The sequence below is a fragment of the Passer montanus genome, unplaced genomic scaffold, assembly GCF_014805655.1.
Source record: "Passer montanus isolate IOZ18808 unplaced genomic scaffold, ASM1480565v1 scaffold19, whole genome shotgun sequence".
Lineage (NCBI taxonomy): Eukaryota > Metazoa > Chordata > Aves > Passeriformes > Passeridae > Passer > Passer montanus.
The window spans coordinates 12,779,645-12,805,693 of NW_024366480.1; the positions used below are offsets into that span (position 1 = coordinate 12,779,645).

General features: G+C 39.0%; 1 protein-coding gene across 6 annotated transcripts in view; it reads left to right on the forward strand.

Annotated features, from left to right (window-relative positions):
- Positions 1-18,634, forward strand: part of LPIN2 (lipin 2) — a 44,730-nt gene extending 26,096 nt beyond the window's left edge. For 4 of the 6 annotated variants that reach the window (XM_039705993.1, XM_039705995.1, XM_039705991.1 and 1 more), the window contains exons 6-20: positions 2,793-2,925; positions 3,585-3,903; positions 4,134-4,233; positions 5,029-5,216; positions 6,426-6,519; positions 6,862-6,931; positions 7,030-7,119; positions 7,987-8,069; positions 9,181-9,325; positions 10,054-10,202; positions 10,663-10,749; positions 12,108-12,260; positions 13,288-13,402; positions 14,091-14,194; positions 14,507-18,634. In XM_039705993.1, the coding sequence (XP_039561927.1) occupies positions 2,793-2,925; positions 3,585-3,903; positions 4,134-4,233; positions 5,029-5,216; positions 6,426-6,519; positions 6,862-6,931; positions 7,030-7,119; positions 7,987-8,069; positions 9,181-9,325; positions 10,054-10,202; positions 10,663-10,749; positions 12,108-12,260; positions 13,288-13,402; positions 14,091-14,194; positions 14,507-14,651 (1,975 nt within the window). In that variant the 3' untranslated portion in view covers positions 14,652-18,634. The remainder of the gene's footprint in view (positions 1-2,792; positions 2,926-3,584; positions 3,904-4,133; positions 4,234-5,028; positions 5,217-6,425; positions 6,520-6,861; positions 6,932-7,029; positions 7,120-7,986; positions 8,070-9,180; positions 9,326-10,053; positions 10,203-10,662; positions 10,750-12,107; positions 12,261-13,287; positions 13,403-14,090; positions 14,195-14,506) is intronic. The other 2 variants (XM_039705992.1, XM_039705996.1) reach the window with 2 other exon arrangements.
- The last annotated feature ends 7,415 nt before the right edge of the window (positions 18,635-26,049 follow it).

A 26,049-nucleotide genomic window follows, 5' to 3' on the forward strand; every position in this document is an offset into this window, starting at 1 on the left:
CATTATCATTCCTTTTTATGTTTTGGGCTGACAACCACATCCTCAATTATACTTAATGAGATGCAGTCCTCAAATATTCCCCAAAGGTTTGTGGTTTGTGACTGAAAAGCAGTCACAGTGTTTGACCCTTAGGACTGACACTTTGCCGTATGGATTATATCACCTGTGTATATATATGTATATATCACTGCAGCCTGGAGGCTGATACTTATTTTCAGTTTATGAAACTCTGAGCTAACATAGACTAGCAGGTTTATATCTGGGAGAGATAATTCATGCATCTCTTCTCATTTATGTGTTATGGGGCCAGTCTGCTCTAATAACTTGTTTGTGCCTTGTGTGAGGTATCTGGGCTTTTCTTAGTTCTGGGGTTGTTTTTAACAAAAAGCTACCCAGTCCAGATTGCAGTTCAACAGAGAAATTGGCAATTTTCCTTTTTGTCTTTGGGGAAGATGTTGGGTGAGGAATTCTCTGACACAAGCCATCTAGAAGAAGAGAAATTTTGCTTTAAATTACTTCTCCTAAGCCATCAAAGAAAGATTTTATCATGTAGCTATCATACAGAGGAAGAGAAATGGGAGTTTTTAATAACCTCCTTTTTGGAGATCTGAAAAAGCTAACTAACTTGCAGTTCAATTGGTTGTCTTGCTCTTCAGAACCCTTGCAGGGAGCTCAAGGAAGAAAATAGGACAAGTCCTTTCCATAGGGACACTTCTCAGTTTGCCCTACTCAGTGTAATAGATGGAAAGCATAACTATTGGATACCTGATCCCATCAGTATTCTGCTTGTTTCAACAGGCCATGTTGGCACAACTAGGTCACTATTAGAAGCATGGGCCTTTTGGTTAAACACTTCTGCCTGAAAGTGACAGTGAAAAATTTGAGGGAAATAGAATAGACTTAGGGTCCCAAAGCCCTGAAATATTCAATCATTTTCAGGAACTGCTGAATATTAAGAATTAGACTTAGAAACAACTTAATATTGTGCATAGTTTCCAAGTGACTTGTGGTGTAGGTGGAATAAATTATTTGACATGTAGGGAAAGTTAGTTCATATTCTTCCTGAAAACAAAGGTGTACATGTATTTTCATCAGTGTGTCACTTTAAACAAGCCCTTCTAACAGTACAGAAAGTGTCATTCCTGTATGACATTGTTAATAGAGAACTGAGGGGGAAAATAGCAGTTTTCTTTTTGCATCCATGGGTGATGAAGGCTGGAAGTCAACTGAGATGACAACTCACCATTGTAGAGATGTTTAAATGTCCTGATATCTTGGTTTTTTTAAGGTGTCCTCTCAGAGCAATGTGGGAGATTCTTACTGTCTGGGTTGTGATCCGTGTAATGTCTATTTTTGCAGTCTGAATTGTGATCACGGTTTAGTCCTGTATGAGACTACAAAACCTGAGGTCCTCAAAGCTTCAGAAGGTTTGGTATATGGTGCTGAATTAGGTAACTAATCCTTGCAGGAATTTTGTATGGAAAAAAGTCCATAAATTAAATACCTGTAGGGAGTTACTTTAAAATTTTCAATATTAAATCATTGAACAACCCAAACTGGAAGTGACCTCAAAAGTTCATCTGGCTCAAGTTTTCATGGGAGAAGGAGCCTCAAAGAGATTGTCTAACACCCAGATCAGTCACAAATTACAAGTGCAACTAGAGCAAAGAGTGTGCAATCGTGTGCTGGGATGACAGCTCCAAACAGCCAAACACAAGCTTGGATCTGTGTGGTTGGGAGCAGCCTTGCTGACCTGGGGGACAGCAAGCTGAGCCTGAGGCAGCAGAGCATGGCTGCAGCAACAAAGGCAAACTGGATCCTGGGCTGCATCCACGGGGCATTAGTGGCACAGACAGAGATGTGATTACCCATGTCCTCTTAGTGCTGGTCAGGCCACACATGGAGGGCTGTGTCCAGTTCTGGTCCCTACAGTTTAAATTCAGATACTGAGGTTTATTTGTATAAACCCAAACCATAATATGTTACGAATGTCAAAGTGTAAAAAGAGCAGCATTTGCATAATATGGAATATAATTGCCCTGTTCAAGGAAGGGTACACAAAACCTTGGGTTTCGTTTAATCTCTAACATCCTAAGTGCTAAATTATTTTAAAATCGCTCCTTTCTAGCATTTTGTAGGGTGTTCTTCTGGCTAAAAAGTAATCTTGACTGAAGTAAATTTTAGAAGTCTGTTTCTGATTTCTGGATAATAACCACTGCAGGAAAAATAGGATAGATTTTAAAGGTCATTTAGTCCAAACACATCTGAAGGAAGTTTCCAAGTAATCTCCTTTTCTCCTAAGTTATCTTCTTAATGTTTTTTCCCCTGCATTGGGAACTGATATTGTTTTGTGCACTTGTGAGGTATGTTTGCAAGACTTTTATTACTCAAGTCTCTGCGTAGTGAGCTGAAATGTGGTATTTTTACAGTGGTAAGGAATTTAAAAATATTTTGTCTTACTTTTCTATGAACTTTTTAGTTCTTCTTTCATTTGAAAAATAGAGCATGGGCTGAAGGGAGAGTTATTAGTGCACTGCAGATGCAGTGGAGGAATCTGTTTAGTGTGATCAGTATGTAAGTCCTTTAATGTCTTTAATGTGATTTTGGTTTTAACCTAATTTCTCACCATTTGAAAACCCTGCTGGGCTTCTTGCCATGTTGCCAAATAATTGAAGCTCTGTTAAGCTGTTGAGAACTCTACCAACAGTAGCTGGACAACAAATGCATTAATGCATTTTAAACACTGGCCTTCTTTTTTCTTTTTCTTTCTTTTTTTTTTTTTCCTCTTATTGATTTGGTAGCCCTTTCTCTGAGCAAGTCTGCCCTAAAAGTGATTCAGAACTAGAAGTTAAGCCTGCTGAGAGCTTGCTCAGATCTGAGTCTCACATGGAGTGGACATGGGGAGGATTCCCAGAGTCAACCAAGGTAAATGTCTTTATTGTCTCTAACTTCGTAACTGACTTCTGGCATATTTAAGACTGTTTTAGGAGAGGATTGAAAATCTGCTGATGTTGCTCAGATACAGCTGAAATGGGGAAGTAGCAGCCCCTTGTGGCAGGCAGAGAGAGTCAGCTTTGTTGAGTTCAAAAGTTGCTCAACAAAGTAATCCCAGAAAACATAGCAGTGAAAATCTGAAATTTTTTAATTTTTAGTTAGAACCTGAAGGAAACCATTTAAGATATTAATTTTCTTTATTGGAGAGTAAGTTCTGTTTTACTCTAGAGGAACTGTAGCCTTGATAAGAGTAAATTTGGTATCTAACAGAGGCCCTGGTAAATCCACACTTAAGGATAAGTCCACTCTAAACTTTCCACACTTAAACTTTCTCCTTGCTGTGGTTTGGTCAAGTCAGTGCTTTCTCTATGCCAGTTTCTTTAGTGAACTTAAAATAAGCTTTTATGAAAATTCTTTTGCAGGGAACCTTGCTAATATGGTGTGACACGTTTTATGTTGCTACAATACTTAAGTTATTTTCTGGTTTCCTTGTGTGATGAGAACTTGTACCATGAGTACAAATGTAATGTTTAGAATGGAGTAAAACAAACAGGTGGAGTGAAAGGATTGACTAGACTTTTGTTTTTCAGATAAGTAAGAAAGAAAAACTGGAACATTGCAGAACAGCTACCATTACTCCATCAGAGAAGACTCATTTTAGGGTTATCCTCAGCTCTGATGAAGTTGAAGACGATGATGATGTGAAAGATTCTGTCTGTACAGTACTGAAACCTGAGCCAAGAACTCATCCTCTCCTTAAGCAGATGGATGCTAAAGACTCTCTTGCTTCTGCAATCGTAGAACCGCATGTTCCGTTGCCATTGGATGGTGATCAGTCCAGAATACTGATGGATCCTTTACCAGAAACAAAACCAACAGCAAAAACTGACTCTCCTTCAAAAAAGAAAGGTATAGAATAAAGCTTTTGATTCATACTCTCAGTGTGATCTATCAAACTTAAGGTTATAGTAGAAAAAGTATAAATGTACCTCTTCAGTTTTTCCTATTTAAAATTTTATGTGACTAAAATTATAATGAAACTCTGGAACTTAAAAATCGTGCAAATAAGTGTGAATCTTCCATGATTATGTTTGTATTTAAATGTGTCATCTTAGTAGTCTTAATTTTAAAATTAACAGGGGTGCACAAGCGAAGCCATCATCAAGGCCCTGATGATATTTACTTGGATGACCTAAAGGCTTTGGAACCTGAAGTTGCAGCACTCTACTTTCCCAAAAGGTAATTTTGAAATAAAATGCTGTAAATATGGGTAATTCTACAGCTGCATGATCTGCACCATTACATGTATTATTTATGTGCCAGTTCTGATAAAAAGAATTGGACTTTGGGTTTTTAAGCTTTTGTGAAGTATTCAGTACTTATCTCATTGTGAAAATTCTAATTTGACAAGAAACACACTGAGAGATCACATGGGAGGTGAGTAGTGAGAATTTTCCTCTTTGTGGAACCTGTATGCTCTGCAGTCGTAGAGGGGAGTACGTTTAAACTGCTTTTGTACCAGTACTTTTGTTCAGCCATATCGTAAACTTTTCAGTGCATCAAACTAGTGACTCCAGCCTTAAATGACAATGGGATTTTTTTTAAAGGTCATTTTTTCTTTTCTGTTGTACATTCTGCAACAGCCAGTATTCTAAAAGTACTAAAAGCAGTGCCTTCTTTTCCTTTTTCTTGCTTTAGAACTTTCTGGTAAAGATTGAGGGACAGTATTATTCTGCAAAAGTAGAATGCAGAGGATGTTTTCTTCATTTAAATCCAATTTAGGCAAGAAGTGCAATTATTGCCAAATTGAGGGGGATGTTAGGAGAACTGGAAAGAGTCTGCTAATAATATGAAGGGTTGGTGTGGGTGTGTGTGTCTGGGTTTTTTGTTAGGTTGGTTTTAAATTTATATTGTAAAAAAAATATGTAAAAATTCAAAAGCAAGATTTTTTTGTGGGGAGTAATCATATAGTGTGTTCTGTAACATAAGATCTGGACTTTTTTTGCAAGTAAAATACTTTTCACTTTCCTTTAGTGATTCTGATCCTGGCTTCAGGCAGTGGACAGAGTCAGATACCCTTTCTGGTTCCCAGTCTCCCCAGTCAGTGGGAAGTGCTGCTGCTGATAGTGGTACAGAGTGCATGTCTGATTCTGCTATGGACTTGCCTGATGTTACACTTTCACTTTGTGGAGGTCTCAATGAAAATGGAGAGATTTCTAAAGGTATGTGAAAGACTAAAACATAAAGAGGAATAGATCTCAGGCAGCTAAACAAATGAAGTGGCTTGAATGCTCCAATTTCCTCCTTACGAAACTGGCTTATTAACTATGCTCACCTTGAGAAAAGGGGATAGAAAGTCTTTAATTTTTCTAAAATTCTCAAGCACTTGCCAAGCAGAGATAGCAGAATTGAACCTCATATTAATCAAGGACACTTGATGTCTTGAGAAGCTTTCTGTCTCCTTTTTTGTACTATATGTTATTTATCTGACCAGCTACGTTGATTTCTAGTTGTCAGTCCTTGCTTAGGCCTATATAAATCTTAGCAATTCATCTACTTTCCAATTGCCTGACAATTTTTCTTGTTTTTCAGTTTTTTTCAAGTGATAAAAAACCCCTTTGTGTTTGACTATGTTTTCTGCTCTACTTCTGTCCTAAATGATGGTTAACCTCTAGATTTTTACTAGCTGATTTTTTTCTCTTAATACTTCAGTCTATTTACTGTTGCAGTTGTATGTATTTTTGAAGGAGCTTTTAGGAGCATAAAATCTTTATGGACATACACTGCAGTGTTTTAACATTACTTCTTTAAGTGGTCATCCCATCTCTAATACATTAAGTGACATTTAGATCCTTATTAATAAAGACTTAGGACTGTTCTTGTGGTAACATGGTAGCAATACTGGATTTGATTGGAAAAAAGGATATCTTGATTGCAGGGATCTTACACTGAATCATGGATTTCTGCAAACATATATAGAAACTGGTTGTGAAAATGCTAGTTAGTGATAGTAGTAGGTTTTCAAACCTGAAAAGCTGGCATCACCCTTCACCCCCTTCTTCTGCTGTAGAATGTAGGCCCCTTACCTGCTGTCATAAATTTTGAAGAAAACTTGCCTAAACAAGCATGGCTTTTTCCAGCCTTTTAACTGAATTAGCTCCTCCTTATTCTTCCTCTTTTGATTTCTTAATGCACTTTTGATGTGACTGTTAAAGTGGTCCAAGGCTTTTTCTATAGGGGGGAGGCAGTCACAGGACTCTTGACAGGTAGGCCTCAATTAGCACATCTTTAATGATGCTGCAAGATCAGCAGAGTGAGTCAGAGACAGTCTGTCTCTGAAATGACTGAAAGGGCTTTCCTAGATGTAAACTAATCAGACATCTTGGGATTTTATGTTATTACTTTCTAATTAAAATCTCTTTCTATTGCAGAAAAATTCATGGAACATATTATTACTTATCATGAATTTGCTGAAAACCCTGGACTCATAGACAATCCTAATTTGGTAATACGGATTTATAACAGGTAAATTCTCTGTGTCTTGTAATTAGGTCATAGGAAATCCCATTTCAGATCTTGGCTCTGAAGTGAGCATGTTTCTCAGCTTCCATTGCAGTTTGTGTATGAATCTGTTTGAACCAAAGATTTGCATTAAATTTAGCTTCAGCTTAAGTGACACTTTTTTTTCTGTAATTGCCACTGATGTAGAATTGTATATATTAAAATTACTCTGCTTGCAGAAAATGTTAAGTGTTAGTGGTTGGCAGCAAATACATGTTTTTATCAACACAAGGGCATGTTTTTCATGCTGATATTTATTGATCTGTAGATTTTGTAATATCTTACCAATAACATGTTTTAAAACAGGTATTATAACTGGGCATTGGCTGCTCCAATGATTCTGAGCTTGCAGGTGTTTCAGAAGAGTTTGCCTAAGGTAAATAGAGAATTGCATACTTTCTTTGAAAATTTTACATGTAGACCTGATTATCTCTTGGTTTTTCTGTACTAATAAAAACATGTCTAATTTTTCAGGCTACTGTTGAGTCTTGGGTCAAAGAAAAGATGCCAAAGAAGTCTGGAAGGTGGTGGTTCTGGCGCAAGAGAGAAAGCATGACTAAGCAGGTGGCTGAGACCTACTGGGATTTTATTTCTGTTAGGTGTTAAAAGATAAAAAAACAGTTATTTGTCAGAAGTAGTGGTTCTGGCGCAAGAGAGAAAGCATGACTAAGCAGGTGGCTGAGACCTACTGGGTTTTTTTTTGTCTGTTAGGTGTTAAAAGATAAAAAACCAGTAATTTGTCAGAAGTGCCTCAAAACACTGCTCATATAGCTCAGTGTCACTGATGGCCAGCTGATGCTGCAGCAGCTGTAGGTGCATCTGTTTATTTAGCCTCAAATACTGCATCATTGCCTGATGCTTTAGTTGCATCAACATAATTCATTGTATCCTCCTGTTGCGCATTATTCTTAAAATTCTGTCTTCTAAGCCATAAGCAGCTAGCAGAGCTGCTCTTCAGTCACTGCAGTATGTGTATGACTATGCAGTCACTGTTTTAGGGATGTACATACAAATAAGTAGGTGCTGCACTGCATAATAGTTAAGCTGAGACACCCTATTTTAGACTAAATTAAGCTTTCTAAACCTTGAGTATAGACCCTCAACTTACTTCCCCACAAAAAAGTGATTTATAAGCTCAAAGCTCCTTTAATACTAAATTCATCACCTTTGACAGCTCCTTTTAATACTAAATTCATCATGTTAAACTAGCAGTTCCCAATTTCTGGCACACAGAGTTTTGTTTCCTGAAATAAGAAAAAGCTTTAATAGAAAATTTCTTCATAAGCATCGTTTTTTAAAATTACTTTTAGAAATTATTGTGTAGAATGAGACTTAATATACTTTATGTACTATTTTGGTAGCTGTTTTTAACTTGGATTTCTTTAAAATGCCTAAAATGTCAATATGTTCTTTATTACCATGTTGCTTTAGATACCAGAGGCAAAAGAGGGGAAAACTGAGACGCAAAGAGCAAATGAACTGCCAGCAACTATAAAAGAGCAAGTTAATAGCAGGTGTGTTCCTGTCTGAAGACTTATCTGTGGACTGAATAGTGCTTTTTTTTATTTTTCTTTTCTTTTTTTTGAATTAAGAATTCTGTAGTAATGTACTGTGGGAAAAAAACATTTTCCTGTAAGCTACTGAAGAGGAACCAGATGTGTATAGCAAACAAATCAACAAAATAATGTGGCAGCAACCACTGCAGGATCTACAAATACACTACAATTATTTCTTAAATGCTGTTGTGTTTATTTCTTAAATCATAACAGAAGTGACAGAACAAATACATGGTAACCTTTATCAGTAGGCCACTGCTCTGTAAATACAGTGATACTGTTTCTGATACACTTTGTAATACTTTTTTTTTCTTTTGTGAAGGCCTAATATTGTATTAATAATTTGAACCATGTGAAATTTTTTGTAACATTAAATAATTGAAACAATAAAATAGTATTCATCACAGTGCACATGTTGCCCAAGTTGTGGTAGACAGCTATCAGTGCTTAAAAGCACAAAACTCTCCCATTCTAGGGTATTTATTATGCATATGCACCTTCCGGCATGATTTTGCAAAGGTACTTGTAAGTGTTGGTTTCTTAAAGGTTTAAAGAACTAAATATATTGTGATTTAATACTTCAGAGAAATTAAATGCTGCTTTTAATCTTGAAATCTCTAATGAGCAGGAAAATAAGTCTGTGAATAACCTTAAAAGGTGAGCTACTCCACTAACACCCACAGTTTAAATGCCATAGTAAATGAGGCAGCTTTTTTAAAACGAAGCACTGCTACCCATTCAGTGTCCCTTTTCATCTGCAGTTTACCTAATTCATCAGCACAGTAGTAGTGACCACCTGACACTGTCTTTACTAAACCCATTGTGTGTGGAGCCAGCTGAGAATAGTCATGTTTAGAGCTCCACCAGTTCTGGCATTCTAAGTCTTACTTGCTTACTGGCATGTACTGGCTTTATCTGGGCATTCACTAGACCATGGACTTCCTTAATTTGTGCTATCAGGTAGCAGCAAGTCCTCAGCATAAGCAGAAATTACTCTGGCATAAACATTTTACTCCATTGAAGAAGGATTTTATGTAGCTTACATTTATTCTGGTTGATGTCACGTTAGGCCTCCAGAGGATGATTCTTCTAGTGATGAAGCATCCCAGGAGTTGAAGGAATCCCTGAAAATGGATTCTGCCCCAGCAGAGCATCCACCCCATGGGAACGTTACATCTTATAAGAAGTCACTTAGACTGTCTTCAGACCAGATAGTAAGTGACATGCCTGTCTTGTGCGTAGGATGATTCAAAATCCTTTTAAAATTTTTCTTTTAAAAGAAATTTAACATGTATTCCTGTGCAAGGGTAGGCAGCTGCAGGGAATTACTGATAATTTTTCTGTGGTGTTTTTTTAATGATCTGTTTGGATTAAAAAATAGTAATTTCTTTTTAAGTTCTATAATCAAACTTCTATGTCAAGATGTTGCCAGAAAAGTGGCATTGTTTGCTTCTGCAGTTTGGATGTCCTGGGATCTGCACATCTCTGTAATAGCATACATTTAAATTGGTGTGCAGTTTATTCACCGTGGTCTAACTTAACTTAAAAGTTAGTTCTGCTACTGCCTAAATGCATGATTTTCATCAGAGAAGAATTTTGAGGAAAGCATCCACTGAGCAGAAGATACTGTTGTATCCTATGGCAAACTGGGAGTTCAGTTTGATAGTGCTGCAAGTCTGCTGTAGTTGCAAGAATTAAAGTGGCAGAGGGGGAAATACCTGCTGCTGTAGGCAGTACAAGAACTGTGGACATACACATCTACCCAGGCTGCAACAGACTTGGACAGCAAAACTGTGCCTGTCTTAAACCATGGTTCACTTTTTGATGAGTTAATCAAGATAGACAATAGATGAGCCATTTTGTGCAGCTCATTTATAATTCCAAAATCATGAAAATTTTAGAGGGAGGGCATCTTACATTTTCAATTATTTTCATTCTACAGGCAAAGTTGAAGCTCAGAGATGGTCCTAATGATGTTGTGTTTAGTATTACAACCCAGTATCAAGGGACTTGCCGTTGTGCAGGAACAATATACCTCTGGAACTGGAATGATAAAATCATAATATCAGACATAGATGGAACAATAACCAAGTAAGTATCTTAGGGGTTTTTCTTTCTTTGTTTGTTTTTTTTAATTTCACTTTATTGATCCTATCCTGCATTTCAAAACAAGGTAAAGAAACTTCATTTAAGACAACTGTTAAAGGATATTCGTTAATAATGTTGCTTTGATTTTAATTTGTACTTGCCTTTAAAACAAACTAGAAAATGTATTTTAAAAGAATAATGCCAAGATGATAACATGTGGTTGTTGCCTCTATTATTAGACTTCTCCAAGTTTAACAGCCACAGGTTAACTTGGAAACTGACTTGTATTGTATGACCCCACTAATTGCTCTGTCTGAACTGTTTATTAATTCTCTTTTTAAATAGTTAGGACCCTCTGCAGAAATATTTCTGTAAATATTCTTTCTAAATTGTATATTCATTAGTGGTTGTCTTTAACAAAACTGATATACCATGTGTCAGGTACCTTTGATTCTCGTTTTAGGTCTGATGCTTTGGGACATATCCTCCCTCAGTTTGGCAAGGACTGGACTCATCAGGGCATTGCAAAACTCTATCATTCCATAAACGAGTGAGTATGCAATCTGTGAAACAATTAGGATTTTCTGGAATGTGGGAATTAGTGTATAAGTAATCGCATAGTTGTTAGAAATTACTCAGTTTATTAAAATGTACTGGTCGAAATGCTGGGAAGTGAGCAACTTGTGTCATACACAAATCCAACTAAATTCTTTCCACAGATGTATAGTTTTACAGGAATGCAAGCCACCACTTTTACTAGCTCCCTTCTCAGACATTTTGTTCTGCATTTTAGCTTTTAAAAACTAGGTGTAATATTTTCATGGCTACAAAAGAGAACCATAATAGAAATCATTTCTCAAACATGCATGTCTATTTTCCCCTAACTCAGGTTGGTCACTAAACCTTTCAGAAATATCATATGGCATAAATTTTAAACTAAATAGTGTCCTTCCAATGCATTAGTATTTTCTGGTTTAATGGGTTTGTTTCCAAAGCTGGGTGAATGCTCCATAGGTTAAGTTTTATGTTGTGGAACAACTTATTTCAAATACAGTGATGCTAGAAATGATACTTGCTAACTGAGGGCAGTCAACTGTTAGAAACTTCAGAATTAAATTAAAATAATCAACTTCTTGTCTTTGTTTTTTAGTAGTCTTTCTTTCCACAAAAATATTTGGGGTCTCAGAATACACTGTTGGCCTTCATGTGGCCCCTTGTGCTTCATGAGAGATAACATGAATGTTACTGTTTTGTTGGGTTTTGTTTGGGTGGCTAGGGGTGGGATTTTTTGTTTATTCAGTGCATAACAGAAGAGCAGCTTTGGAATTATTTGCCAAATTGAATCAAGTCTTTGAAAATGCACATAAACACTCAAGCCTTTTGTGCATGCAGTAACTGTATACAAATCTGTGTAACAGATGAACATACAAAGTCTGCAGGAGGAATTTAGGGGCTTAATGAATGCTTATTGTTATCCATCGCTCACTCTGCACTGCAAATTCTGCCAACAACATGAAAAAGACAGGAGATCTGGCACCCATTATTTTGTGATGCAGATAATTTAAATAATTGCTGTCATCATACAGCTGGGCTGAAAGAAGCTGAATAAAACCAATGTGGCACTTATTTAAACACTGTCTAGTCCACCTAATTGTGTTCTCTGACTTTTACCATTGCTATTCTGTTTGCACTTCCTGTTTCTCAGTTTTGATTTAAGTCACGTATTTAAACTACTGCATGCCTTGCAGATTCTTTTAACGATATAAAAGTCTTTTCCTGTGTGTGTGCAGAGCTCTGCAGCAATTCAGTATCTAAACTGGTGCCTCTGGACATGGCTGTAATTGTGTACTTAGCTTTGCAAAGAAACTTCAGCAGGAATATGAACTAAGCTGGTAATTTATTTTCTAGAAACGGCTACAAGTTCCTGTACTGTTCTGCCCGTGCCATTGGGATGGCAGATATCACCAGAGGATACCTGCACTGGGTGAATGACAAAGGAACTATTCTCCCCCGGGGCCCTCTCATGTTGTCCCCCAGCAGTTTGTTTTCTGCCTTTCATAGGTAAGCATGTGGGTTTTCTTGTATCAGTTCCCTCCCCATTTCAGAGAAAGAAAGGATTAAAAGTATTTGGCATTACATCTGTAACGAAACGTTCCACTCTGGACTTTATTTGCTACTGAGACTTGATGTCCCTCTAGTGATAATTTAAAAACTCCGTTTTGTCTGAATTTCACTTGTATACTTCTGTTCCTGTGGGCATGTTGGAAGTGGCTACAAAACACATCATATCAGTCCAAGAGGAATTAATTTTCTCTTCTCTTTATTCATCCTGTCCATGACTGATGACTCTTAGGTTCTGTTTGTATCAGTACATTTTTGTCTTTTTCAAGCATATCTTCAAGGTTTGCAGTGCACTGTTACTACACAAGGTAGAGAGAAAAGAAAAAAAAATCTGGGGAGTATAGGCTGTCATGTGAAATAATCTTGTGGTGTTGGGATTTCTCCATCTACAGCTGCTTAAAAAAAAAGTATGGAGTTTAGGTATGGTTCAACTGAATTGATCTTTTGGACTAGCCAGTCTACCTGTTCTTGGTGGGAGGAGGTAATAATGGACAAGTATTTGGGGTTGGTTGGTTGTGGAGGGGGTTTTGTTTATTTAAGTTTTGTTGGGGCTTTTGTTTATTGTTTTTATTTTGTCCCAGATTGCAATGACAGCAACTTCCAGTAATGTCATGGGCCTTATGGACTTTTGTCAGAGATAAGAGTTGTGACAAGTACACTTGTGTGTAGTTGATGAGATCTTCTGATTGAGATAGTCAGCTCACAGCTGCATTCAAAACTTGGAATTCCATTTCCATTTATACTTAACCTATGCCCAGTATTCACCTGGGCTTTTTTTTACTGTAGGTGTTGGAAAAGAGGAGGTTGTTTCTTGTATTGCTCTTGGAGAAGTACTTAGTGCTGTCTCTATAACTACCAGTGCTAGCAACAGGAAACAGTGAGAATATAAATACCAGATAAATAGGGAAAGGAGGATACCTTCTATCAAATTATGGTTTAGAATTTGACTGTTGAAATTTTATTTTAGGGAAGTCATAGAAAAGAAGCCTGAAAAGTTCAAAATCGAATGTTTGAATGATATCAAGAACTTGTTTGCTCCCAGTAAACAGCCTTTCTATGCTGCTTTTGGAAACAGGCCCAATGTAAGTGCCCCTTTCTAACTGAATGGTTAAAATGCATGTACTTGAGAAGCAAAACAAACAGGCTTTTCTTTTTGTGTTTATGAAAATTTGAATATGGAAATGGGACACTGCTGCTTTTAAGGGTTTGATTGGGAAAAGCCACATGCAGATACCTTAAACAAAAATTGCTACGACTGTTTATATGAGAAAGGTTCCAAAGATCCATTAGTATTCTCAGTTTATTAAATATCTGCCACCTTTCTGAATTCTTTTAAAGTATTTTTGACTGCTTTGTGACCTAAGAGCATTAATTAGTGCTTTACAGTCTTGAATCCCTTTTCCGGTTGTACGGTTCCTGTATTTTCTGTGCAGCTCAGTGCTTCTGTAACTAAGTGAGAGAAAGAGGGGTATTGTAAGAAGAATATTGTCACAGGGAGGGGTGCTGTGTGGTGTGGACTTCATGCATGTTTGTGGTCCTAGGCTTGGGCACAGGAATTAAGAGTTTGGGGGCAGAGGGAATATTTGTTTATAGCGTGTGTGTATGTTTTGGGGGTGGGGTTTTTTTTACTGTTGTTCCGGCACTTTTTTTTAAGGGGCAGCTTTACTGTAGCTGTTTTGGATCAGCTTTTCTCATTCCTTTGATAAATTGCTTGTTGTCACATTCAGTAAGGAAATGTTGAAGCATATACTTGTATTGGTACTTTTGCAGGATGTATATGCCTACATGCAAGTGGGAGTTCCAGACTGCAGAATATTTACTGTGAATCCAAAGGGTGAACTGATCCAAGAACAGACTAAGGGCAACAAATCTTCGTAAGACCATTTTTGTTATTTCAGCTAAAGAAAGTGCTTAGAAATGGGATTATAAAATAATTGCATTGTGACTGTGATCTCCTTTTACGTGTGACATATGGAAAACCTTACCTGCCAGGGACTTACAGCTTTCGATACTCAAATGAAACTTTTCAAAATGAAAGTTGGAAAAAGAGAGTTGAAAATCACTTTTGTGGTAGTGGGGCCTTATTTGACTAGAACTTTCTGGTCTGGGCTTCTAAAGCTGCCTTTGGCTACAGCTGAACAGTAACTAGACTGTTAAATAATGGTGTTTCTTCTCCTTTACTACAGGTATTACAGGCTAAGTGAGCTTGTGGAATATGTGTTCCCATTGATTAATAAAGAACAGAGTTCTGCATTTCCGTGCCCAGAATTCAGCTCTTTTTGCTACTGGAGAGAGCCTCTTCCTGACCTTAACATGGATGACCTGGCCTGAAAATTACTTCTCACCAGGAGATGGAATTTCATATTGAGCTACTCAGCTTCAGTTTAAATGTGAAGAACTCTCTTAATGAGGATGCTAATTTATATATTGGTACCGTAAGTCTTACGAAAGAAATCACTTTAATTTCATTGGTTTAAAACAAAGAAAATGCAAAGCTACTGTCTGGTTTTTTTTGTGGGAGGGTGTGTTGGTTTTTGTGTTTGTTTGTTTATTGCTTGTTATTATATACCTGTTCTATGGCACTTGAGATTGGCCTGTCATTGATGGTCATGGTACCCAAGTGCTTCAGGGCAACTAAATACTGAGGTAAAATATGACTTTGCATTTTCATCAATACAGACCTTATTGTAAACATAGATTATTCTTTTTAAGTTGTCTTAAGTATATTTTCTAAAATGAAGCCAAAAAATGTATGGAAACTGCCAAATAGAATGTCAGACCCATTAATGAAAAACGTGGTTTAATGTTCAGATGGGCATTTAGGCCATATTTGAGAGGAGCCAGAGCCTAAGAGCACTGTGCTCTTTCTCAGCTAGAATACAGAAAATGTACAGACCTTACTAGCCTGGCAGATTCTGAAGACATAAAATTCCTCTTTAATGTAAATATGCCTTTTGTTACATGTACAAGACTGGGCTTGTACAGATCATGCTCGAACTATAACTCTGCTTATTTTTTTTTTTTACACACAATGTTTAAACTATTTCATGAGCTTGTTAAAAGGAAAGTTGTCTTCAGACATTTGTATGGCTTTTGTTGTTTTCAGACTGTGCTGTGTCATGTTAAATTTTCATCAGGAAAAGTCTTGGAACATTTCTGTAAGAGTTGGGGAACTGGCATTTTTATTTCCTTTTTCAGCACAGATATAATGCGTATGTTGTGTGTATGCTGTGTAGGCCAGTAAAATGTATGTATAGATTACATTCAGGGAATTGCAATACTAAAAAATTATGTATTTAATTTTTTTAATTGTCTACTACAGGTCTTTCCAGAGTTCTGTATTGCAGGTTTTCAGTAGCTGGAAGAAAATGCAACTCGGTAGTAAGGTTCCAGCTGTGAGAATGGTTAAATGCTGCAGAGCAGAAATTTTTTTTTCCTTTTTTTTTTTTTCTTCTTTTTTTAACTTTTGGGTTATTCACAAACATCATGCTGATGGTCATTCCTCAGGTTCCAGTCAGAGCCTGTGAACAAATTGCATTCCAGTTCTGGTGTTTATCAGCTATAAAAGCAGCTAATTGTTCTTTCTCTAAAAGTACTTGAAGGTAAAGGTGGCTGCTTTTTAAGTTGAATTAGTGCATTTAACTTCTTTTGGACAAAACAATATGAGAGTATATCATTCTACTAGCCCAAAGGGCTTAAGGACTACAGTCATTTAAACTTCATTTGAACACCAGATCACTCGCTTTTACTACCTGCAAAAGAATACATTTAGAGGATTTTACAGACCTCCAGAAGTATTTTTTTCTCCATTGTCAGGCTGTCTTAACCCACAGTTCTGATGTAACACCAGCTAACTCTGGACAATTGGTGAACTGCTGGGTGGGGAGGCATTTTTAAATCACTATATAAATGAAATTACTTTTTTCTCCCCTCCATTATAAAATTCTAGTGTATTCCTATATTTATAAAACACTGGATAATGAGTGGAGGCAAGCAAAATCAACTTGGAATCTCTTCCAGAGCAGGAGAAGGAGAGTGGGATAAAAAACCTCATCTGTCACGGTGTGTCGTGCATGTCAGTGAAGTGAAAGGCATTCCTCATTTTTGTACTGTGAGAACAATAATTTCTGTGGTTCTTGGTCACCCATCTACTCAGTCTTTAAGTAGGGAGTTGAATCCTTTCACAGGATTCAACTCAAAGGATATTTTACCACTTTTTTTCTTGTATTTTTTTTAATGTCAAAAGCTTGCAAACATCATTCCATGTATTTTTTCCCTTTTCTTACCTTTTATTCCATAGATTTCATTAGAAACTAAAATTTTCATGATCACCAAGTGCTTTGAATATCAATGTGATTCAAGCTTTTAAGTCACTTAAATACTTTAAAATTAATAAATAAGAATCCAACGTAATAAAGTATTTTAATTACAAGATTAAATATTCTATCTAAAGATTCTATTTTGCATAAAAGGAGTGAAGCAGCCTTTCCTTAAACAGTCTTTTTGTGGATGTCAAAATTTCCTTTACCATGCTTAAGTCTACTCTTGGTAGCCCTGGTATTACACAGCTTTTCTAAAAATAAAAGCACTTCATGGAACCATGATGAGTTCCCAAATGGGACAGATTATTAACATGGTTTGGCTGTGTCTTTTTTGGTTAATACTCTTTTTTTACAAGTTTTTTTTCTTCAATTCCCTTCAGTTTTTCAGACTGTCATAAAGATAAGCTGTGGATTTCAAGGTGGGGACCTGAGTAAATGAGAAGTGTGGAAAAATGGTATCAGGTGTATCTCCAAATACATGTACTTTCAGCTGGTATGAAAATGGGGGTTGTGTGAGTTTTGTTAAGAGCTCCTCATTCTGCTAGCATGTCACTTTTTTTGGACACACCTAGGAGTGTCCAAAAGGTTGCTTAATTAAAAAAATAATTTGTTTGTCTCTGTAACAGCTACAGTTTGATATTTGCTTTTTGATGAAATGTAAATGTTGAGTCTTTCTGATATGGGTAGGGCAGGGGGTTTGGTTTTTCTAACTCTGGCTTGTATTTGAAGCTTTTCAGATTGTGTTAACCCCATTTAGGGACAGAATATGGGCCTGTTGTTGTGTACCTGTGTTCTGGGGCTGCTGGGCACTTTACTGACTCTAGAGCAGACATCTTGTTGCTGTCAAGCTGCGGGCTTGTGCCACAATGTTAATGTGGAGGGGGTAAATCAGAATTATGCATTAGCTTGACCTTTGTTACCTTAGTGGACAGAAGTGGCCTGAAACTAATGTTTGAGAACAAGTTGTGCTATACTGGTGTAAAATTAGCGCAAGCTACATCATTCTTTCTGTGAAAGAGGAACTTCTAAGTGTGCCTGGCTGCGGGCACACGCACACCCTGTTGAGACTGTGTTGTTGAAGATGCAGATCCTCTTAGTGTTGGAACCCCTCAAAGGCTGAGTCAATGACACCCGTCTGGAAGTAAATAAGGAACATTGCAATTCAAAACCTGTTAGTGACTTGGACATTACGCATTTCTATAATGAGTTAAAGATCAGCAGTTTAAAGGGTATGCATTTTTGGATTTAAATTTTTTAAAATTTATTTACTGTACCAAGCATGTTTGTACTTCAGAAGATTGGGCTTTCATTCCCAACAGTGTACAAGTGCATGTGCAATCCTGGCTCGTGTCTTCTTAACTTTCTGTCATCAGTATATGCCTTCCAAAACCCATTTTTTTCTTTTCAACTGGAAAAGTTTTAACACTTGTGTCAACTCCATTATGGGACTTCTGAAGCAAACTCTGAATCCGTTTATGGTAAATGCGAAAGAGATGAGATTTCATGTTAATATTTCATGCAAGTCTTCTAGAAAATGATGTCATACGAATGAGTTGTTTAAATGACTGTAATGCAAATTCCTTGTGAAACATCACAGAGAATTCGAGATGCCTTTAAAGTGTCACTTTTGCCTGAAGAAATTTTAATTTCCAGAGTTAAAATTTGCTAAATAGAAAGGAATTGTTTGGGACTTTTTTACAGTGTTAATTACTTCCAGATGAAAGTTAAAATGTTGGTTTATTTTGAGGGTGGGAAAACTCTCTTCAGTCATTTGTTTCATTTTTATCTTGAAGATGTGGAATACTTGATTGTTAAGCAACCCAATCACTAATAAGGTAGTGTGTTTAAAATGTCAAATCTGTGATCATACCAATACAGTGGTTTTTGTTAAGACTGGACTGTCTTGGGTACAGCAACCCACACTTCAGTGCAATGTTTATTGGTGTTCGGAACAATGTTATCACAATAAAAACAGACTTAAAGTAAAATTTCTCTTTACTTTGTATTTGGTAATTCCATTATTGTACAGCTGAATGACTAAACGCGGGGCTGTTAAAATTGTGTTTATGTTTAACATAGAATTCAAGTTGGTCTTCTCAGGATGCAGTACATTTGCTTTCTTTCAGGCTTGATTTACTTTTTTTCAGAGTATTTATACAGCTGATAAAAAATTGCTGTCATCAAGCTTAACTTCTGTGCCAGTACCAATACTGGGTTACAGCTATAATGAAAAGCAAACATGCACTTGGTAATATAAAATATCAGGTAACAGAGGCATGACTTGGGAATGTACAAGCTGCCTTGAAGAAAATGTTGTAAGTGCAGTTTGTGCTCTTGTAAATCTGCCCTAATTTGGAGTTTTATCCTATTTCAATCAAAGTTAACTTTTCCCTTTCAAGGCAAAAAGTATTGTCTTCCACAGCAGTTGTTAAATGCCTTGAAGCAAATATTGTGAGGCCGTCTTGGAAAAGGGGCCTCAAGCTTTCAGTAGAAATTAATTTTCCTGGTCTCTTGCTGCTCTTGGTAAATGCAACCAACTTGCCCCCTACATAGAAAATCTGACTGTTCAGTCAATTACGAGGGATCTGCATGAAAAGGTCAGTGATGCTTTTGGTCCTTCTGTGGTGTCCTTGGTGTTACTCCTTTATCACCTCCTGCATTCCTGCCAGGTTTCCCCCATGACTCTGCTGACACGCTGCACTTGTTCCTCCCACCAGTCTGCTCACTGCCCATCTTTCACACCTGGGTGCCACTGCATCCTTGGTGCTGCAGTGACTCTGCCAGTGCAGGTAACAGAAGGGTGATGTCTTCTATGTATGCCAAATGTTTGAATCTGTTGCAAGAACTTTTCTGAGCTGGCATTGTTTCTTCTGTGTCCATCTTACTGTAATGCACTCCTACTAGGGTGGTCTTGTTCTTGGTGGATGGATTTTTCTGTCTTGGAGCAGCTGGCTTCAATGTGCAAAGAACAGAATCACTGTTTCCAGGAGCAGGCACTTTCTCCATGCAGAACTGTGCCTGGAGTTGTGTCATGCAGTTGGTGCACTGAGGACCTGCAGCCCTGCACTGTTGTGGTGGGAGGTGTGTGTGCTCCCACTTGCTGCCAGCTGAGCTCTCATGCAGTGCTGAGCTGAGCACGGATGCAGCTCAGCAGGGTTTTCTGGGCAGGTGTCCCCTGTGCTGTGTGCGCTCAGAGCTTTCACTGCTGGGCACAGCACGGGTTTGTCAGGGTCTTCTGCCTGGCAGGGGTGGCCGCTCCTGTGCAATGTGTTTCCTAAGCAGTCCCTTGCTGCTTTTCCTCCTTTCCCTTGCCTTAAAGTAATCCAACCCCCACCGGTGTTTCTGTCCCACTCAAGTGCTGGTGCACCTCGTGTTCTTCCTGGTCATGTCTTTAAGCCAACCTTTCCCTGCTCTCTCTTTTTAATTGGCCTTCCTACCTTGCTGCCTCTAATCTTACATTCCCCACTTCTGATGATATTTCCTGTGTACATGCTCTAGTGATCACAAGCAGCAGCATGAGCTGCTCAGCCTAGAGCTGGCTGAAGGGTGGGGCTCAAAGGGTTGTGAAAGGGACTGCTGCTGCCTGGTGATGGGTGACCAGCAGTGCTCCCCAAGGCTCAATTCCAGGGCCAGTTCAATGTATTTATCAGTGGTCTGGATACAGAAGCCAAATGCTCCATTTGCAAGTTTGTTGACAATGTCAAACTAGGAGATGCTGTTTACTCTCAAGGGACAATGCCTTGCAGAGAGCTGGATCCTATCCATCCTATCCTAGATGGATATGAGTGCTGAGCAGCTCTGCTCTGCAATGTTGTCATGGTTTAGGAATGGTATTCCCCAATTTTGTATTCCCACTGAAATACCCCAGACCACCGAGCTTTCTCACCCCTCTTCCAGCTCCCTCTCTTCCCCTGTGGAGGGCTGGCAATGACAGCTGGAGACACACAGAGCTAAAGATCACAGGTTGAGATAAGAACAATTTACTAGAAACAGCAGTGGAATAAGGAACAGTAACAACAGCAATAGGAGCAGCAGAGCATACAATTCATATCCAGTTGCTCACCACTGCTGCAAAACTTAACCCTGTCCAAGCCAGAACCAGGACAAATGCAAAGGTGAGTGATTTGTAAAAATGAACAAACAAGCAAGCAAAGTCCAAACAACTAATAACCCCCAAAGATCCCCAAACTAGAGTTTTATGGAATCTCTTGTGTCTAAAGCAGCCAGGTGCACTCCCCACATGGCACTGGACGCTTCCTTTTTCCTGGAAGCCGCCCTGCATTCCCCATGCTCTTGAACTTGAAGCTGCTTTGATATACCACAGAGAAGGGGCTCCTGCCAGGGCCATGGGAATGGCTGGCTGCCCGTGCTCTCAGTCACTGGGAAACATACCCCATTCCAGCAGGATGGATGGAGGGGAGTGCAGCCCAGGAGTGCTCTGTGCAGCTGCTCAGCACTCCCGGCCATGGACAGCCCTTGCTCCATCTGCTTGTCAGGCAGGCACAGACTCGCTGCAGCAGTGGCAGGCTCAGCCTTGCAGATGCCAGATCCTGCCCCTGTGGGCTCTGCCCCTGCCGTGCTGGAGGAGTGGAGGGGCCGTCTCAGGATCCCCAAGCCTGTTAGTGTTTAAGAGGCCTTAAAGGCAAAGGACAATGCCTTTGACCAACATGCTTTAGCTTTTGTCCAGCACTGAATTGGTCAGGCTCTTGGAGTAGGTGCTTGCTGTAGGTCCCTTGCAACTGAACTACCATCTTTGCCAGGAATCAGGGCAGTGACTGAGCAACTAAGATGGACAAGAGCTGTGTTGGCAGAACTTCCATGTACTACAAAGTCTATGTTACACAGTGCTTGACACAGAATAATCATTTTAAATCTGCATGCAAGCTTGACTGAGAAGCCAGAAATTGCAGTTCTAAAGGCGGTGGAGAAGAGAACAAAAATGTTGGCTTACAGTGCTGCTGTATTCTCTGGAAAGCAAAAGAGCATCAAGGCATTACACAAGAGGTAGGCTTTATTTGGACATATCTGCAGTTGTTTTCTGTCACACAGTTTCTTCATGTTCCTGGATATTTCTCTTCCCCTTTGAGATTATTTTTATATATGCATGAATATATGTATAGACATGCACACCTAAAGCATACTTTGAAATGCACTGTTCTTTTTGCTGAAAAATGTTAATAATGTTCCTTTTTTCACAATCAAGACAGAGAAATAAATGCCAAAGCCTGCTTATGCAGTAACATGTTACAAAGTGTTGTTTGAAATCTTCCATATAGAAAAAATTGGCAGAGCTGCTGTTCTGCACCCCAAGTCTGCAGGGTACATTGCAAAAAAGGTTATGTTGGCTGGAGCACAGGTCTGTCTTGTGATGACAGGAGACTGCCCCTAGGTATTCCTGGTAGCTGGATGATTTGAACTCTGTGCCATTATCCAGCAGCAACCAGCAGCTGACCTGTACCTGCTAGCAGGTCTCAGTGGAGTGCGTATTCCTCCCATCTCCAAGCTGAGACTGTAAATGCATTTCTAATTTTAGTGGAAGAGACCCATAACCACTACTGGGCTGTAATAAAAGGACTTAGCTAATCAGCAAACAATCACTTCCAAATGCATTCTCAGGAAAGAGTTCAATCCTGATTTGAATATCCTGACTGTAGTTGGGGAACACTTTACCTTGCATTCCCAGCACGTTTTAAAGCTGCATGGGGTGGTGATGGGCATGTTGTTTCATTGCTTTCTTATGCTTTCCACCTACAGCTTGCTTGGCTATTTTTAATTTTTCTTGTCGGGCCAGCTGGTTTCACCAAACCAACTAGAGTCTCAGTGACACTGCACAAGGTTGGTGCAACTAGCCTGGTGTACACTGAAAGGAAATGTGATAGAATACCACAGAAAGTCCTCATAGCTTTGAGTGTACTCAAAGTGGACAGTAGAAAAATGCTGTCTCTAGAGATCTTAATAGCAAATTAAAATAATGAGGTAGAATTTTTTTACACTTTTTTACAGTGAAGATTGGCATTCCTGCTTTGCTGCAGTCTTTCCTGGGGATATGACTGATTTATATGTCACATTGGGGTTTTAGGATACACTTGCCATGTTTGGCCAGAGGCAAGTCTCTCTGGCTGTCAGCATGCTGGCTTGGCTTCAGATGTTCTGGCTGCTAAAGCCCTGCCTCTGGGAACTCACCTGTCTCACAAGTGATGCTGCCCTGGAGACTCATCAGGTTTGGATATTTGCAGTCCCTGAGGAGCCACAGGGCCTCATGCCTGGCTGAGGGACTGTCAGACACATATCTGCCTGTACAGCTTCAGCTGGAAGAAGGTGAGTTTCTTCTTTCTGAGTTTCTTCCTATTTTGATGTCAAATTAGAGCACTTGGCCCAACAGATACTGTATTGTCTAAGAGTCTTGCAATTCTCATGTACTGCATTAGTAAACTACCTGCAAAGCAGGTCTAAAGGGTAGCTCTGTGATCTGTGAAACAAGCACCAGTTCTATCCTAGAGCTCCCACCTACTGGGGTTTTTTCAAGGCTTTCTCAGTTAACAGATGCTTCCTATTTGAGCTTGTGGATTCTCCTGGATGTGGCAGTAAAATCATAAACCCACAGTGAGAAATGCTCTTTCAGTGCAGGTCTTTCTGTATGCTGCTGCTGATTCTCACCAAAGATGTAAATGCTCTGTCAGCAGGCTCAGGTATTCTGGAGCAGGGCTCTTGCTCCTTCCTTTGCAGCTGGGCTGCTCTGTGTGGAGCCAACCCTTGTCAGGCCTATGAATGCATTTGTGCCTGAGTCTCTTGCAGCTCTTGCATTATTAATATTTAATCCAAGCACTGACTGGAGCAGAGACAAACTCGGGTTTCATTCTCCCTTTCCCTATTCATGGGCTGCATCTCTGTGGTCTTCCCAGGTGGGTGAATATTCCACCTTGTAAGCTCCAAGAAAATAACCTCATGAGGAGGAACCAAACCACCTACCCTGATTACAGCAATTACCAAGGAAGTGCAAATTAAGGGTCAAATCCTTCTCAACAAAGATGGGAATCTTAGATAGAGGTTCCTTGTAAAAGGTCATAACTTTACCCACCGATCACAGCTAGAGATGAATGGGAAGCTGCCCCACAAAAGTCTAAAGAAGTCCTCAAAATAAGGTGCTGGGATTGCACCCTGCTGTGGCACAGTTTAGGGAATGCCCTACAGCAGTGTACAAGTATCAGTTACGCTGCATTTTGAGTACTTAGACTGTCCCAGCACAGGCAGCAGCAGATCCTGGGTCTGAAGGGAAACTCTGGTGAAGATGGCCCTGTCCCATTAGCAGAACTGGGCTTGTGAGGATTTGTGGGTTGGATTTAGGAATCTCCTGGAGCAGTTAGGTAATAATTAAATTATTGATAATAATTCAATAATTGATTTGCAACTCTTACCACTAAATCTGCACTGCTGATTCTTAAAAATTTCTCACTTGGAGGGAGGTGGAACAATAAGGTTGTGTTTGCCAGCTAGGTCTCCCTAAGCACTCAGCTCATTTTGTTTGTTTCCATGAGTCATTTTTAGAACAGGCAACAATAATCTTGAGTCATACATAGGCTGGAGCCAGCTTCTTAGAGAACACAGCTTTCTCGAGGAGAGTGAAAAATATCCTGAAAGGAAAAGTGCTTCTCTGGCTTTTGTACGTAACAAGAAATTATGTTTTTAAATCGAAGAAAAAGCGTATTATACACTTGGCTTTTAACAACACAGAAAACAACCCTTCCTGTCTGTCCCTACCTTTCTGAGCCCCAGGAAGGCACGGGAGAGAAAGGACAAAAAGCTAAGCCCCCCTTGAACAAGTGTGGGGTTGCTGACTGCCTGGTAATGCACAGGTCCAGAAACACCGGCAGGGAAACAAGACGGAGGCGGCTCCTTTGATCAGCGCAAGTGCACGGTCACTGTACATCTTTGGCTGCTGAGACCAGCTGCTCTGTCAGAAACAGCCTTCCTCCTACAGACACAGCCAGCCCCAGCTTCTGCTTGTCTCTGACACCGTCATTTCTGGAAATCAGGTGTCAAGAGATCTTCCCAAATCAGGTGCCTTAAAACTCCACTCACAGTTTCCTTCCTGTGCTCACAGCTGCCCAGTGCAACCCTAGCTGCACGAGGACTGACTCAGAGGTCCTCTGTGGACAGAAGGTTTTTTTTTTCCTGTATTTCTTAAAGCAGTTCAGCTTCCAGGATGTGATAGTTTGTTGTGGGAAGGCCCCAACTCATTGCCTGGAAACATAGTTATTAGGGAGTATGTGTTCCAAAACTAAGTAACAAAAGCACAAGTCTTCATCTGACCTCCTCAGATGGGAAGAGCTTCAGCTAAATACAATATACTGCTTTACAGCAGAGTGAGTTCTTCCCTCACCAAAAAAAGTTGTTTGTTCTGAAGCTACAAACAGCTGTTCTGCATTTGTAATAAGGAAAATACAATACACAAACCACTATGATAAATACAGCTCTATGTGGCATGAACAGACTATTAAAAAGTCAGTTGATATAAAGAATGTACAGGTGCCAAATATATGTACATGTGAAAAATGAATATACAGTTCTGCTCTCAGTTAAACATGGCTGGATTTCTTTTCAGCCACAGAAGTGATCAAAATGTTAACTCCTAAGAGCCAAAGCATCATTTTCATTACCTCCACTGAGAAGTGGCTAGTGTGCAAAATAAAATCCTGCGGCCTCAGATGTGTTTATCTGTTTAAGCTAAGAAGGCTGCTTTATCCATATAAACAGATGCTGATTGTTGAAACAAACCTCACTCTGATGCAGGAGGCTGTCACAACCACTTTTTTTGCAGAGGGTTGGTTTGTGCATTTGGCAATATTGACTAATAATGTTACTTTCCTTTATCAACCATTTTTTCTCTGATTTGTCTTCTACAATGCACCAAAGACAAAAACTTCTCTTCTAATGCAAATACTGCTGGACTGCCAGAAACAAGCTCTGTAAATTTTTTTAAACTTCAAAATCACTACTCTTCTAGCTAAGCAAAATTGATTCTGATTTTTCTGACCTGTTTTTATTAATTTCCAGCAGCAAGCTTTAATCTCAGGAGCATCATGAAAAACCAATCATCTTTTTTACTCCATAAATAGACAAAAACTCTTCTAAATCTTTCAGTAGTACCAACTGCACCTTCCATTCACATCTTCCCAGTGGAAAGCTGAGGCAAGTTTCTCCCTGTGCTGCTGCTTCCACCTAACTGAGTCACACACCTTGTCTCCTAGCACAGTGTTTGGCCCTTAAAGGCAAAAAAGAAAACTGATTCAGGTGAATATAATTTTGCTTTTCACCACAATGCTTTGCAATTGCACTGAACAAATTGATTATGCCAACGCACATTACTAAATAATACAAGGAATAAAAAGTCATCAACCATATCCACT